General features: G+C 46.0%; 1 protein-coding gene across 2 annotated transcripts in view; it reads right to left on the bottom strand.

Annotated features, from left to right (window-relative positions):
* Positions 1-15273, bottom strand: part of LOC122927347 (mucin-17-like) — a 33385-nt gene extending 18112 nt beyond the window's left edge. Inside the window, exons 1-2 of one of the 2 annotated variants that reach the window (XM_044279106.1) lie at positions 15154-15273; positions 1723-1890 (exon numbers count right to left, since the gene is read on the bottom strand). In XM_044279106.1, the coding sequence (XP_044135041.1) occupies positions 1723-1879 (157 nt within the window). In that variant the 5' untranslated portion in view covers positions 1880-1890; positions 15154-15273. Of the gene's footprint in view, positions 1-1722; positions 1891-2575; positions 2962-15153 lie in introns of those variants that run through there. The other variant, XM_044279107.1, reaches the window with a different exon arrangement.
* Between the last annotated feature and the right edge of the window lie 301 nt (positions 15274-15574).

The following is a 15574-nucleotide window of genomic DNA, read 5'->3' as shown; positions in this document are numbered from 1 at the left end:
ACATTGTCCTCAAAGTACAGATCTGGCCATTCACTAGTGATATTCACCAGCTATATAGTGAACTACATGTAGGGAAAATGTGTCATTTTGATGCCCACAATGTACAGATCAATGACTGCCTTGTTCCAGGAACTGAGTAGAAGCCGTGAATGTTGATGAGCTCACAACCATTGGCACATGTCCACTGAAACAACTTTCCAACAATGACTGGACCTGAAGAACTGAGAAAACAGATATCAGCCTTTGGCCGGCATCTGTCACACTCTTCCATACCACAAAAAGGTGCTGACACATTGAAGAAAATGGTCTAAATCTTAATTTTTGACTGTCTAAAATGAGTGGAAAAATAAGTAGCTTAAAACTAGGTCCAAATTGTCTCGGTCAACTCAGTTGAAGGCACCATGCACATAGCCGAGTTGGTAAAGAGGCAAATCGGCACCTTATGTACTACCGTATCCTGCCTGTCACCATAGTAAGAACATATCCTCCTCTAGACGTTATGATTCTAGATGAGAACGCCTGAGTATATACGGCATCTGGTGGAACATGATAGAAAGCCTCGGTATGATATCAAAGGCTTATGGAGGTACTGAAGAGCCTAATAGAAGTTTCTAAAGGCTGTATGAAGCTGTAATACAGGAGTGTGAAGGATGTTATAGTGTTAACTAATTAAATAAAAGGTGATGAATGTGTCCATCAAATTCCCATAGTGCAACAACATAACATTTACCCTGTAGCCAGCAGCGTAACTAGAAATGACTGGGCCCCACAGAAAATTTTTAAATGGTCCCCCACTTCCCCAGCAACTTCTTCGCAACCCCCTCAAGATCGCTCTCTCAGACCAGGCTCAGCAGCCCCTACGTCAGTTTCCTACACGTATATACTATACGTCATGTCACTGTATATAATGTATTGTGTAATACTGTTGAGGGTGCCCTGATAATAAAATCTTTTACTCCTCCTCCTGGGTGGACCCCTTCTGAGTTCAGGCCCCAAAGCAGCTGCTTCCCCTATAGCTACGCCCCTGCCTTATACCACTGCTGTTCTTTTATATCATTGCATTTTTTTTTTTACTTTACTTACGTCACCCATTCACTTACAAGGATTTTAATGCCAGATCCGGTTTGTTCCGTTTCGATTTAATACAACCACATCTGAACGGAACGGATGCATCCTGGTGCATTAAATCAAACTGAACCGTTTTGCTCCGGTTTTCAAAAGCGGAAAACAAAACCGCGGATGTGAAAGTAGCCTTAGAGATTGTCACTCTCAAGGGCACCCCATACCACCACCAGGCAGGAGAACCCCAAAGCCAGGAACTGCCCCCAAAAGGAAGAAAAGGTGCAACCTTCCGATAACTACATGGCTACATGGCCCCGGGGGAGATACAGAGAGAGGAGCAACTACTGCTGATATAATTGCTACTACCACTCCTATCCTCTCCTGGGGCCGCTGCACATCTCAATCCTTGTATCCCTATTGCTAGATCACTCAGGTTGTACAAAATGAGAAAAACAGCGCCACCCTCTGACCATGGTTTGTGTCTAGTATAGCAGTTGAGCTCCATTGACGTGAGCGTTATTAAGGACGTAACGTTCAATGGACCTCACAGTGAATGATCATTTGTCATAAATAAAATAAAAACTTTTTTTTTTTACTTTTGATCTATTTTCTAATTACAATTTATCGTATTTGATCGCTTATTGCATTTCAGTAACTTACCTCCACCCCTTGAAGAAGCCGGGCGGGGGATCTCTGTGGCCACTTTGGGAGACGGAGTGGAGCCTCCAGTTTTTGTGCTTCTAGACAAAGAGGGTCTAGAAGTTAGAGGCCTAGTCGGGGTTCCCCCCTTGGATTTCCCGCTGGTTGAGGAGTCCATTGTGATTCAGCCTGCAGGGAGAGGAGATAGGGTTATATACCGGAACGAAGACCGCCGATCTGGCTCTAGGCTGAGTATTCCTCCTCATTCGGAAGAGCTGTCGCCCACTGAAGACTCTTACCCTATTCCTAGAGGTTCAGGGTTAACTTCCAGACACCATGCATCTCATCTTGCATTGTATTCCCTGGTCCTAGAGGTATTAATTATGCAGAAAAAGCCAGATGCTGCCTGAGCCTCCTATTTGCTTCCCACACCGTCATATACCGAGATATCCCTGCTCCTATATCACCGCCGAGATCCATGTGTGTGTGTGTGACAGGTCTGTATGGCCCCAGATACAAATCCCTGCGTACGCCATCCCCTATTCACAAGTGTCAGGACTCAGGCAAGACCCTCATTTCAATTCAAGTAGTTTGCATTTGAATGGGTGCGCCCTTCCCCCCTCCGGCACAAAACCCTGGGACACAGCAGCGAGTCCCAGGCTTCTCTATACACTTCGATCACACGCTATATATATATATATTCGGTATATAGATAGAGAGTCACAAGGGTTAAATGCAAAATAAAGCACTGCAAGAATAGACTTTGTGCACGACGCTATATGGTGCACGTATAGACATACAATTACACACATGCACACGTTATACAGATATATATATATACACATATATGGCAGTACTGCACCTCGGCACTCACCTCTCTCTGCTGCTCGGGCGTGTGTGTCTGAGTGTGCCTGTGAGTCACTCCCTCGGTCCCTCCTCGCAAGTGTCACCAGGGGAAGAAGAAGGAGATCGATGGGAACTGGGTACCAGGGATAATGAAAGAGTCCAATGGGAGGCGAGCTGAGCTTTTGGACATGCTCCCCCCACTCTCCCTTATTGGGGGGGAGGATGTGAATATTCATACCCTCCCAGGGGGAGATCAACGCTCCCTATTATCCGTCAAAAGAGACGGCTAAGAAGATCAATAAAGCTTCCTCTAGGACGTGACAATACCCCGTGCGCTTACTCAAAGGACCAGCAGCAGCTGGAGCGGCCTGGCCGACACGGTGCAGAGCCCAGATAGAGGGGGCACTGTGTGCGCCAACGCTGGCAGCCACACTGACACAACACACAATCTACACTGGAGACTTTATGCCGCCCAAGTGCTGAATAGCCCCTCGCCTCCAGTCTACCCACCCTCCTAAGCCGCTACCACCCCCCCACACACACACCCGATGCCCCCCCATGCCAGGCTGCCTGTCTACAATAAGAGGATTTCATCACTGACTTTTAGAATTACGCAGGCAGCTTCAAGTTGTTGTGATACAAATTGGCACAAAGGGTCCTTCCATAGAGGGGAGGGGGATGGGAGGAAGTGTCTGTCCCCATACAGGAGGATGCTATGTATGTAATCCAGGCAGCCAGCGACTGGGATTTATATAGACAGGCCCTGATTTATGTGTATTGCCTCCTCCTTTCGTTATAGAAGGCATTTCTCATCCAGCCCCCAAATTGGTACATAGCGAGGGCAGGCCATGAGTCAGTGCGCGGTCACACAGTCGGATTAGGGAGTATACAGACTTTGTACTCTCATTTCTATAGTAAGGCCTCCTGCACACGAACGTGTGCGCCCCGGGGTCGTGCACGAACAACGACCGTGGGGCAGCCGCAGCGGATGGATCGCGGACCCATTCACTTTAAGGGGTCCGCGATCCGCCCGTTCCGTAAAAAGATAGGACATGTTCTATCTTTTTGCGGAACGGAAGTACGGGACGAAACCCCGCGGAAGCACTCCGTAGGGTTCCGTTCCGCATCTCCGGATTTGCGGACTGATTGAAAGGAATGGGTCCGCATCCGTGATGCGGAATGCCCACGGAACGGCGCCCGTGTATTGCGGATCCGCAAATGCGGTTTGCAATACGGCAACGCGCAGCACACGTTCGTGTGTAGGAGGCCTAAGGGTAAGGTTTATATTTTTGATACATGTGCCCCCGTGAGTCTTCGCTGGTTCCTAGCACCCCTGTTCTGGAGGTGGCTGAGGTATCATGTTACTATTCCAAATTCCAATGTACTGCTATTCTGGAATCAGATATTAATTGGGGCGGGTCTGTATAGAAGCCAGTATTGGGGGTCCCAAAGATATCCTATGTAAGGGTGTGGAACTATGTGTCAGTGCGCCATTATTTTGGGACAGCCAAGTGTGAGTGAGTAGTTTTTCTGGACCCATGGGCATAACTGCAGGCAGGATTGACAGCTGCCATGGGGCCCAGCTCTACCAAGAGAAGAGATGCATTTAGTGATCACTGATGCATTTAGTGCTCCTTCCCCCCTTCTCCATAGTGCCCCCCCATAATGTGCCAGTAACAGACATCCCAACCTGCAAAAACTAATTTCAGGGAGGTGCACTTCTCATTTCCGGGAGGTTTTCTTTTTTTTTTTTTTTTTCCCCCCACAAACTTTTTATTCCATTTTTCATACATATGCAGTATCTGCACACTTTGCTCTATGGTGTGGAGGACTGGGCTCATTACCCTGCCCCAAATTATCATATTTATGTATATGATTAAAGGGATTCTGTCACCACCTATAAGCCCTGTGAGCTCAACATATGCTCATGTCCAGGGTAGCATTCTGATTTCTAAGGTGGCCTTATAAAAGCTATTTGTGGCTTTATTCTGCGGAAAAACAGGTTTTACTAACCTGTCAATCATTGAATTAAGGTGCCCAAGCAGGGGAGGTCTGTGGATGCATGGTGCCCGGCCGCACGCATCGCCGTTCGTGCCCAGCGCCGCCTTCTACTCCTCAGTGCCGCCTCTCCCTCCCTCCCCCTCCTCCCGTTTTGAGATCCCGCGTGTGCGCACAGGCTCAGCCTGATGCGCCATTGCGGACTGCTGGCATCGGCTTCTTCTTGCACTGTGCACACGCGCCGAGAAGGGGACACTGCTACAGGTTGCCGGAAAGGTTATCTAATAGCGGGAGACTCCATGAACGTCCGGGAGACTTGAGATCCCTGCAGTAAGAAGTGTCCCCATAGTGCCTCCCAATAATGTGTTAGTAAAAATTGCCCCCACAGATGCCCCCCAATCATGTGCCAGTAACAAGTGCCTCTCCCCCCAATCATGTGCCAGTAACAAGTGCCTCTCCCCCCAATCATGTGCCAGTAACAAGTGCCTCTCCCCCCAATCATGTGCCAGTAACAAGTGCCCTTTCCCCCCCAATCATGTGCCAGTAACAAGTGCCTCCCCCTCAAATCATGTGCCAGTAACAAGTGCCTCCCCCCCCAAATCATGTGCCAGTAACAAGTGCCTCCCCCCCCCCCAAAATCATGTGCCAGTAACAAGTGCCTCCCCCCAAATCATGTGCCAGTAACAAGTGCCTCTCCCCCCCCCAAATCATGTGCCAGTAACAAGTGCCTCCCCCCCCAAATCATGTGCCAGTAACAAGTGCCTCTCCCACCCCCAAAATCATGTGCCAGTAACAAGTGCCTCCCCCCAAATCATGTGCCAGTAACAAGTGCCTCTCCCCCCCAAATCATGTGCCAGTAACAAGTGCCTTCCCCCCCACCCCCCCCTCTATATACTTACCTCCTTATGGCAGCGAGGCGATGCAGGCCTCTTCCGCCCTGTGTCCTGCACTGTGCCGCTCAGGCGGCGCAATGACGTCATTGCGCCGCCTGGACCGGCCTATGATAGGCTGCTGGCACAAGGCCCGCAGCCTATCAGAGGAACAGGGAAGGGAGACGCCTCTCCCTCCCCTGCCCCGCCACAGGACAGTCATCTGTATCGCCATCATGAGGACGGCGATACAGATGACTATGGAGATGAGCGCTTCCACAATGGATCAAACAATCCAAACAAATTGCATACAAATGCGAACTGCTCATACCAGATCATAAGCAAATGTATAGAGCAAACTGCAAACCAAGTAGAGCAAGTGAACTATTGGTTAGACCTCAGATATACCTCTCAGAGAGATCATAAAGTGCTTAAATAACTTAAAGTGAGAGAACAGATACTGAAGAGAGAAGTATATCCACCATTTTATGTTGAATGACAGATTGAACCACCATCTTCTGCATACCGCCATTTTATGAATCTTTTTGCAACAAGTGTTTTGTACATTGACTATCTGCTGCGGAGGCCGCAGTGTTATATATGAAGAAAAGTTGAAGTTAATAAAGAAGTTATTTCAAGCATTTAATGTGCTCTTTAAACCTACTGCTTCCATAGAACAGCGCAAGAGGAATTACAGAGTAATAGACAGTCTGGTTAGACTAAAAGTCAGAGATACCAAAATTCTTCTAATGTCCCAGCGCAAAAGGCACTTCATAGTGCTGCGCCTGCCACATGGTCAAACATCTTGTATGAGTTTCTCCTTAAATTTCTCAAATAATATGGATTTCACAGGAGAAAATTATCTTTCCCAATGATTTGTACGTCCGTGCCAGGTGCTGTGAAGCTACCAGAGTGATGTCTTCTGGTTTGGTATTCTGGTGGCCTGGGTAAACAGATCTGTATGTGGATCTGTTGTATATCCTCCAACATCACAAAATTAGACACAGCTCTCCAGCCAGATGAGGTTGGTGAACAATCAACCTATGTCTGAAGTTTCTTCTGAAATAACATCATATAGAAATAAACACACACAAGATGCTCAGTGCTTTTAAAGAATAGTAATGGATACAACTGGTTGGTAAGGCCGAAAATATCCTTAATTGGATAGGCCAACATCTACTGTTGGGGAAAAGAAGGATTGGATTTCAACTTGTTTGATATGTTGTTGGAGAAGTGCCCGGCAGTGGTTTATATCCTTCTCCCTATGCCCAGTTATGTGCTAGTTGGGAGAGATGGCTGTTCATGTGTACGACCTCGTTTGGTTCATACTTCTAAGGGCCTAATGGGGTGAAGACCCAAAAGGTGGGTACACCAAGTTGATATTTGCTAAAAAAAAAAGCCTATGAACCCAAACCAGCTAACTACATGTAGTAAAGCTTCCCCAGGCAGTCTCATCCGATCACATACACTAAACTGCATGCATGGGCTGAGAAGAGCCCCCTCCCCTCTTTCAGTCGTTTCAATGACTGAGCAGAGCCAGGAAGGTGGGGGATGTAGATTTACCAGCTAGGCGTACTAGTGGGCAGTCTATCTAAGCTAATAAAGGCAATTAGTTATCTTCATGTGAGGCTAGGCTGCTGGTGATAACCCCCATTAGGACATTTTGAGCCCTCTATTCTTGTTAGAGTTGAGGAACATGTTCTTGGTTGTTCTTGGTGTCCATTGTTTCAAATGATTTTTAAAGGGCGACCTTCTAGGCTTAGACACGGTTCTCTGTGACAGGGAAGTTCTCAGAATACTTCACTATCGGTTCTGACTGAAAGCATACAGTTTTTTTGGTTTGAGTAGTGTTTCCGTTCCGCGTTTGTGATCCGTTTTTTGCGGATTGCACATGGAAACGGAAGCATACAATAATGTTTATACAGTAAGTACATAAAAAAATTGGGCTGGGCATAAAATTTTCAATAGACGGTTCAGCAAAAACTGAACGGATACGGAACACATATACGGAAATACGGAGTACATTCCATTTTTTTTGCGGAACCATTGAAATGAATGGTTCCGCATACGGAAACGGAAAAAAAAGTTTGTGTGCAAAAGGCCTTATAATGTGTGCTAAGTACAAAAAAACTACCCCCTTTTAGTGCCTCCAGTAGAACAGATGTCCCCATAATGGCCCCCTTATAATGTTTGCCAAGTACAAAAATACTCTTTTACAGCTGCAGTGCCCCCATAGTGATTTCTCCAGTTCCAAAATAATGACCCCGACCCCATTGTGGCCCAACACCATGCTGCCACATAAAAATAATAAACTCAAATACTTACCCCCATTAGTCTGTGCCCTGAGCTCTATGCAGCCCGGCTCAGGCAGCGCGATAATGATGACACCGCTCTCTGATTAGGACTAAAGCCTATTAGAGGAAGTGGTGGGCCATGGAGACATTGCTCCCATGCCCCGTCGCAGTATTCAACTGTATTGCTGTCCTGAGTACAGCGATGCAGTTGAATATGTAGAGATGAGCGTTTCCACAATGGAAGCGCTCATTGCCCAATTGACAGGACCAGGCAGTGCAAATGTCATCACACCTGGCCCTGTCAAAGTCCAGAGGGCCCGGCAGTTGCAGAGAGAGCAGGGCCTCTAGGTGTAACGGCTACGGCTCCTAGAGGCTCAGTTGCATATAATAAAACATAATCTTTCTCAGCAATGCGGGCACATATGAACATGGGACCAACACAGATGCCTTCAGCTGCCAAGCGCACATGTAACAGGTCAGCCAGTGTCATAGGTGCAAATCTGCTGACAGATGCCCTTTAAGAGGGCATCATACTATGTAGGGACGCAACAATGGAGCATTATACTGTGTTGGAAAGCACCAAAGGGGTGTCATGCTGTGAGGTGGTCCACTTAGCGGGCATGATACTGTGTGAGGGGCACTTACTGGGTACTAAGGGGGCATCATTACTCTTTGCGGGTATGGACAGGGATTGGGTGGGATTTGAGGCATGACGTAATGTGTGCACCCCACTCTTTCAGATCTGGGCAGTATGCTTCCATATATGTATCACTGCTGATTGTAGGCTACATAGCCCTTTAATGCGCAAACATAGAGGCACATCACCTGTAGTTACCTCTCTGGGCTCTCAGTGAGGGTATTGTCAGACGCTTTGCATAACCGGACTGAGCCGCCAGGCTATGAGCAGGTGCTTTGCATGGCCACAGACATGTACTTGTAGAATCCCATCCAAAGAGGAAGCAAGGGGCCTTTATCTACCTGTAGCGCAGACACAAAGCCCATTGATCTGCAGTGAACTGTACTAATAGAGGGATAATAGGTAAATGAAAGCCTGACGAGATGACAAATTGTTTGGGATGACATCACCGTCCTCTCTGTATTTGCGCGGAGAACATATCATTTTCTATAATTCCGTATGAATCACGAAATAAAAGTCTTTGAGTCGACCTCCTCCGTCGAGTTATGCAGGATTTAAAGGGGTTGTCCTCTTATCCTGTATTGATGACCTATCCTATGATACTGCTTCTTAGTTGTAGCAATTATTGGGAAAGCTGGATGATAAATTGTGCAGCTCCCCATGACAGCTCCTGGAGAGGAGCTTAAAATGTCATGCAATTTGTAATCCAGGTGGTTGAAACGTGTGGCCATGTTACTGCCATAGGTTTTATCTGGGGGCAGGGGAATGCACTTTAAAGGGGTCTAGGATTTTGTTTTTTTTATAAAATTCCCTCTACCCAGCGGGACCTGTGTATAAACCTATACTTACCGGTACCTGCCTCCCACCGCTCACTTCAGGCTCTTCAGCAGACTTCTCTTCCTCACATGTAAACTTCCTGCACACATGGGGTCCAGGGCACCTCAGTAGTCATGTGTACCCGAGCGGTACGTGACCCAGTGATGTGCCAAGTGGGGACATGTCAGGGGGCAGACTGGTCATATGTCTTACAGGAAAATGTCCCAGTGGGCTGATGACCAGGGGGCTGTCCGAGCCCTCCTTGTGGTCGCAGTCCAGGTACATAACGATCTGATGCTCTCAGCATTAATGTAGGAGCATCAGGTACCTGGGCTCCTGGCCAGCAGCTGCAGGTGCCTTCCTGAATTCAGCTGTATCACCGCCCTCAGTATGGTGCTAGGACAGTATTTTATGCTGTACTGTAGTATTTGGTTCTACTGAGGCAGTATTTTATGTCGCACTGTGGTATTTGGTTCTGCTGAGGCGGTATTTTGTGCTGCACTATGGTATTGTAGTCCCTGCCTACTTCTGTTGTACCTGCCTACTTTTGTTACCCCACCTTCTGTCAATTTGGACTCGCCTTCAACAGGGGGCCACTTTAATTTTTTTCCAGGGCTACTTTAAGTTCCCAGTCTGGCCCTGGACATGTCACTGCTGAGGCAGCGGCGCACGTGACCTAGGAGCCTGAACAGAGCACTGGGAACAGGTAAGTATAGATCTCTTCACAGGTCTCGCTGGGTGGAACAGAAATTAAAGGCTATGAACACCTTCAGGGGCAATTTATTATATTATTGCTTTCTACAAATTTTGGGCTCAAAATCATTTTTGCTTTTAGACTTTATTAAAATTTTCAGCGCCTTTTGTGATACAGTGGTTCAGTCTATTTGCAGACCGTCACTTTCTGTTTACTCTGTCCCCTTAGCTGATGGCTCATGTAAAGCCTTATCTCTGATCTCCTGACCTCATAAACACTCATGTAAGCCATATTGTTATTAGCAGTGATGGCCAGTTCGCATTGTTCGCCCACGAACATATGCGGGGTGCCATCTTTTTTTACAAGTCCGGCGAGGCACAGGTAAGTCCTTACCTGTGCCTGTGCCGCGAGCCGGTCTGAAAACAAATGCGGTCACCAGGAGCAGGCAGTTCCGAGAACAGCCCGATGAAGGCCCCCGGTGGCTGTTCTCAAAACTGCCTGCTCCCGCTGACCGCACTTGTTTTCAGACCGGCTCGTGCACAGGCACAGGTAAGGGCTTACCTGTGCCTCGCCAGACTTGTGAAAAAAGATGGCAGCCCGCATATGTTCGCGGGCGAACAATGCGAACTGGCCATCACTAGCTATTAGTTTGGTGAGTGTTTATGAGGTCAGGAGATCAGAGATATCAGAAAGTGACAGTCTGCAAATAGACTGAAATTTAATCCCGGCATCACAAAAACGGCTCAAAAGTTTTACTAAACACCAATTGCAAAAAAGATTTTAGCCCAAAATGAAATCATAACAACAACTGTCCCAACAGTGTCCTTAGCCTTTACGAAACAAAATCCTGAACTGCCCCTTAGGACCTGACTTCTCTGCTGTACGTTTTAGTAACTACTTGCGCTACCCGTGAAATAACAATTCTGCTATTTTCAAGAACTTTTTTTGTGCCACATTTACTAAAATGGGAAAATCTAGCAGAATATGACAAGTGAAACATCCAAAAACTAAACAGGTTCTGTGCCGCAGCCCATGCCTTACATCATCTTCATCAGTGGTGTTAACGTGATGACCAGCGCTATAATATCTAAAGACGCCTCCATTACTCATGGATTTGCTGAACCTCTCAGGTAGCGGTAGTTATGGCAGTTTATAAAAAGGATGGGAGGTGAACCATTATAGCTGTCTCCTTGGGGAGCAGAACAGTGAGGCCCAACCCTGAATATACTGATCACAGGCACTTAAAAGCTTGAAATCTGAAAATAAGCCATAGGGCGTGTATCCGAGCTGGCCTGTGTCATAATTAAAGGGCATTTCAACTTAAAGTTTAAAAAAAAACATAAAAAATAAATAAATAAACACAACACTAGTAAACAGAAGCCCATCAGTCATCCGCGTTGGAGTTGTTCCACCTGGGACATTGAAGGCCGAGCGCTGGCTTGGCTAATTCCATAAGCCCCATACAAGTGAATGGAGCGGTAGTCGCACTTGCGTGGTGCGCTTCCCATTCATTTCAATGGGACTTCGGAAAATAGCCAAGCTTGCTTGAGAGATTTAGAGCGCATTCACACGACCGTAAGTGTTTTGCGGTCCGCAAATTGTGGATTCGCAAAACACAGATACTGGACACCACATGGCCAGCACTACAGTTGCAAGAAAAAAGTATGTGAACCCTTTGGAATGATATGGATTTCTGCACAAATTGGTCATGAAATGTGATCTGATCTTCATCTAAGTCACAACAATAGACAATCACAGTCTGCTTAAACTAATAACACACAAAGAATTAAATGTTACCATGTTTTTATTGAACACACCATGTAAACATTCACCGTGAAGGTGGAAAAAGTATGTGAACCCTTAGATTTAATAACTGGTTGAACCTTCTTTGGCAGCAATAACTTCAACCAAACGTTTCCTGTAGTTGCAGATCAGACGTGCACAACGGTCAGGGGTAATTCTTGACCATTCCTCTTTACAGAACTGTTTCCTTTCAGCATTATTCTTGGGATGTCTGGTGTGAATCGCTTTCTTGAGGTCATGCCACAGCATCTCACTCGGGTTGAGGTCAGGACTCTGACTGGGCCACTCCAGAAGGCGTATTTTCTTCTGTTTAAGCCATTCTGTTGTTGATTTACTTCTATGCTTTGGGTCGTTGTCCTGTTGCAACATTCATCTTCTGTTGAGCTTCAGCTGGTGGACAGATGGCCTTAAGTTCTCCTGCAAAATGTCTTGATAAACTGGGAAATTCATTTTTCTTTCGATGATAGCAATCCGTCCAGGCCCTGACGCAGCAAAGCAGCCCCAAACCATGATGCCCCCACCACCATACTTCACAGTTGGGATGAGGTTTTGATGTTGGTGTGCTGTGCCTCTTTTTCTCCACACATAGGGCCAGATTTATCATTAGCTCAGGTCAGAATAATGGAGTGAAAAAGTCCCCCAAAAAGTCCCAAACGCTAAAACTGCGCACAAATTTGCGACTTTTTTCTGCTCTGCACTATGCTCGCTAGTTTTCTGAAAGTGGGCGTGTTTTCTTATGTAAATTAATCTCTAGACAGATTTACTATTGGGACTATTTAAAAAGTCGCAAAAAAGTCGCAATTTCACTCCAGTGAGGACCATGCTTATCTTATGAGACTTTTTAATAGAACATGCGACTTTTTCATAAAAACGTGCGACTTTTTCGTAAAGATGTGCGACTTTTGTAAAGCTGCTTACTGACGGATAAACTGCTACCGACAAACCACATTTATTACAGTCTTAAAGGGCCGATCATAAATCTGACTTGGCTAAAACTGACTTTAGCCATATGTTAAAGTGGAGTGAGCTGTCAGAGTCATGATAAATCTGGCCCATAGTGTTGTGTGTTTCTTCCAAACAACTCAACTTTGGTTTCATCTGTCCACAGAATATTTTGCCAGTACTGCTGTGGAACATCCAGGTGCTCTTGTGCAAACTGTAAACGTACAGCAATGTTTTTTTGGACAGCAGTGGCTTCCTCTGTGGTATCCTCCCATGAAATCCATTCTTGTTTAGTGTTTTACGTATCGTAGATTCGCTAACAGGGATGTTAGCATATGCCAGAGACTTTTGTAAGTCTTTAGCTGACACTCTAGGATTCTTCTTCACCTCATTGAGCAGTCTGCGCTGTGCTCTTGCAGTCACCTTTACAGGACGTCCACTCCTAGGGAGAGTAGCAGCAGTGCTGAACTTTCTCCGCTTATAGACAATTTGTCTTACCGTGGACTGATGAACAGCAAGGCTTTTGGAGATACTTTTATAACCCTTTCCAGCTTTATGCAAGTCAACAATTCTTAATCGTGGGTTTTCTGGGAGCTCTTTTGTGCGAGGCATCATTCACATCAGGCAATGCTTCTTGTGAAAAGCAAACCCAGAACTGGTGTGTGTTTTTTATAGGGCAGGGCAGCTGTAACCAACACCTCCAATCTCATCTCATTGATTGGACTCCAGTTGGCTGACACCTCACTCCAATTAGCTCTTGGAGATGTCATTAGTCTAAGGGTTCACATACTTTTTCCACCTGCACTGTGAATGTTTACATGGTGTGTTCAATAAAAACATGGTTACATGTAATTCTTTGTCTGTTATTAGTTTAAGCAGACTGTGATTGTCTATTGTTGTGACTTAGATGAAGATCAGATCACATTTTATGACCAATTCGTGCAGAAATCCATATCATTCCAAAGGGTTCACATACTTTTTCTTGCAACTGTATATAGAAAATGCCTATTCTTGTCCACGATTGCAGACAAGAATAACACCTGCTCTATATTCTTTGCGGGGCCGCGGAACGGAACAACGGATGCGGACAGCACACGGTGTGCTGCCCGCATCTTTTGTGGCCACATTGAAATGAAAATTGATGCGGACCCAGAATTCCGGTCGTGTGAATGCACCCTTATCAACACTGGTGTAAAGGGAAACTGGCTTAGTTGCCCATAGCAACCAATCAGATGCCACCTTTCATTTTCTATAGGATCTCTAAAGAATGAAAGGTGGAATCTGATTGTTGCTATGGGCAACTAAGCCAGTTTCCCTTTACACCAGTTTTAATAAATCTTCCCATTAAGTTGTCGTCTTCTTTAAAATTGTCATTTTTTTCTCTCTTTTCCGGAAAGGATGTGCGTCAACAGATATGTCCGCCAGTACTTCTCTCCCAGTTTTGGTAGCAGTTTGCCCTGTACAGCAGCGTTCCCGGTGTCTGTACTGCGATTTAGTAGGTAGATCTGCTGTTCAAAAGTCTAGGAAAGTTGGGTGTCTGTCTGACCATATGGGAGTTGAATTGGATTTGGCACTTTTTGAAAACGGGTGATTAGGGGCACGGGGGACAACATAGGGTATGAGGGACCAAATGTAATAATTATTAGTTATTCAGTACTGATAATGAATACAAGTAGGATTGTCTCAAAATATGGGTCGGTTCTTATTTTCAGAAACAGCACCACTCTTTTCTAGAGGCTGAGTCTGGTACTGCAACTCAAAAATGACAAAAACATTATCATTTCTATAACATTTAAGCAAGTACGTAAAAAGATATAGGGGGTAGATTTATCAAACTGGTGTAATTAGAACTGCCTTAGAAGCCCATAGCAACCAATCAGATTCCACCTTTCATTTTCCAAAGGAGCTGTCAAAAATGAAAGGAGGAATCTGATTGGTTGCTAGGGGCAACTAAGCCAGTTCTACTTTACGCCAGTTTGATAAATCTCCCTCACAGAGCGTAAAATATGCTCCACATTTATCAAAGCTCTGCATTATACGGTACCACAATTACCGACAGCCTTCTTTTTCACCTCCTTAAAGGGCCGGGGGCTAATTCATTGGAATATCGTAGCATATGTGTAAATGTAAGACAATGTTGTAAGGACTATACTGCAACATGAAGCCTATGGTACAGCACTGCGGATACGTGGAACCCAATTTGTGGCAGGGGTTAATCTTCTTCTGATGCCAACGCCCGTCCCACTGACACATATACATCACAGTAATCTTTTATATAAAAAGGTACGGTAATAATACGTAAATGTAAAGGGAATGGCGGAATTTGGAGACTGCACATATAACATCATACGCAATATAGCAATACAACCCAGACAAATAGTACGCCATGTAATAAAACCTCGTCAAGAGAACCACCGCCCACTCACATCTACACTGACGGAGCCACCACCACATATAGACATGATGTCAGCCCCCTCCTCCCCCACCCATAAGAGAAGCATCAATGTATATGCGCCAACCCTGACATCCGCTCCCCCTCTTATACGGCAATACCTTCCAGGTAAACACAGCTCAGGTGCAGCGCAGCAAACACGTCTCGTCCCTCACTCCCAGCTCCACCTCGCACTCAGAACTGGGTCACACAACAGGATCATCCAGACAACTCTGTCACCATCACACAGCGACAAAAATGACACACACAGGAGCAACCTATAATCTATAGCCCCTGTCCCTCCCTGCTCAAGGTGACAGGGCATTTCAGTTCACGTCTGCCGTCACTAGGTGGCAGTGTTTGTTCTCTGTCTCAGATACGATCATTATCCCCTGTGCTGCCCCCACCTTCCATCTCCATGGCAATGCGCCTTGTTAAACGGGCAGGAGGCAGAAAGAGAAATTTACAAGGGTACGCCAACACGGTCGGGTTTACTAAAATAAGGAGTGGATTATAAGACAATTAAATCTTCTGTTTTTTGAA

The sequence above is a fragment of the Bufo gargarizans genome, chromosome 2, assembly GCF_014858855.1.
Source record: "Bufo gargarizans isolate SCDJY-AF-19 chromosome 2, ASM1485885v1, whole genome shotgun sequence".
In the NCBI taxonomy this organism is placed as follows: domain Eukaryota; kingdom Metazoa; phylum Chordata; class Amphibia; order Anura; family Bufonidae; genus Bufo; species Bufo gargarizans.
The sequence above is the reverse complement of the archived record's forward strand: the minus strand, read 5'-3'. Positions and strand labels throughout refer to the sequence as shown.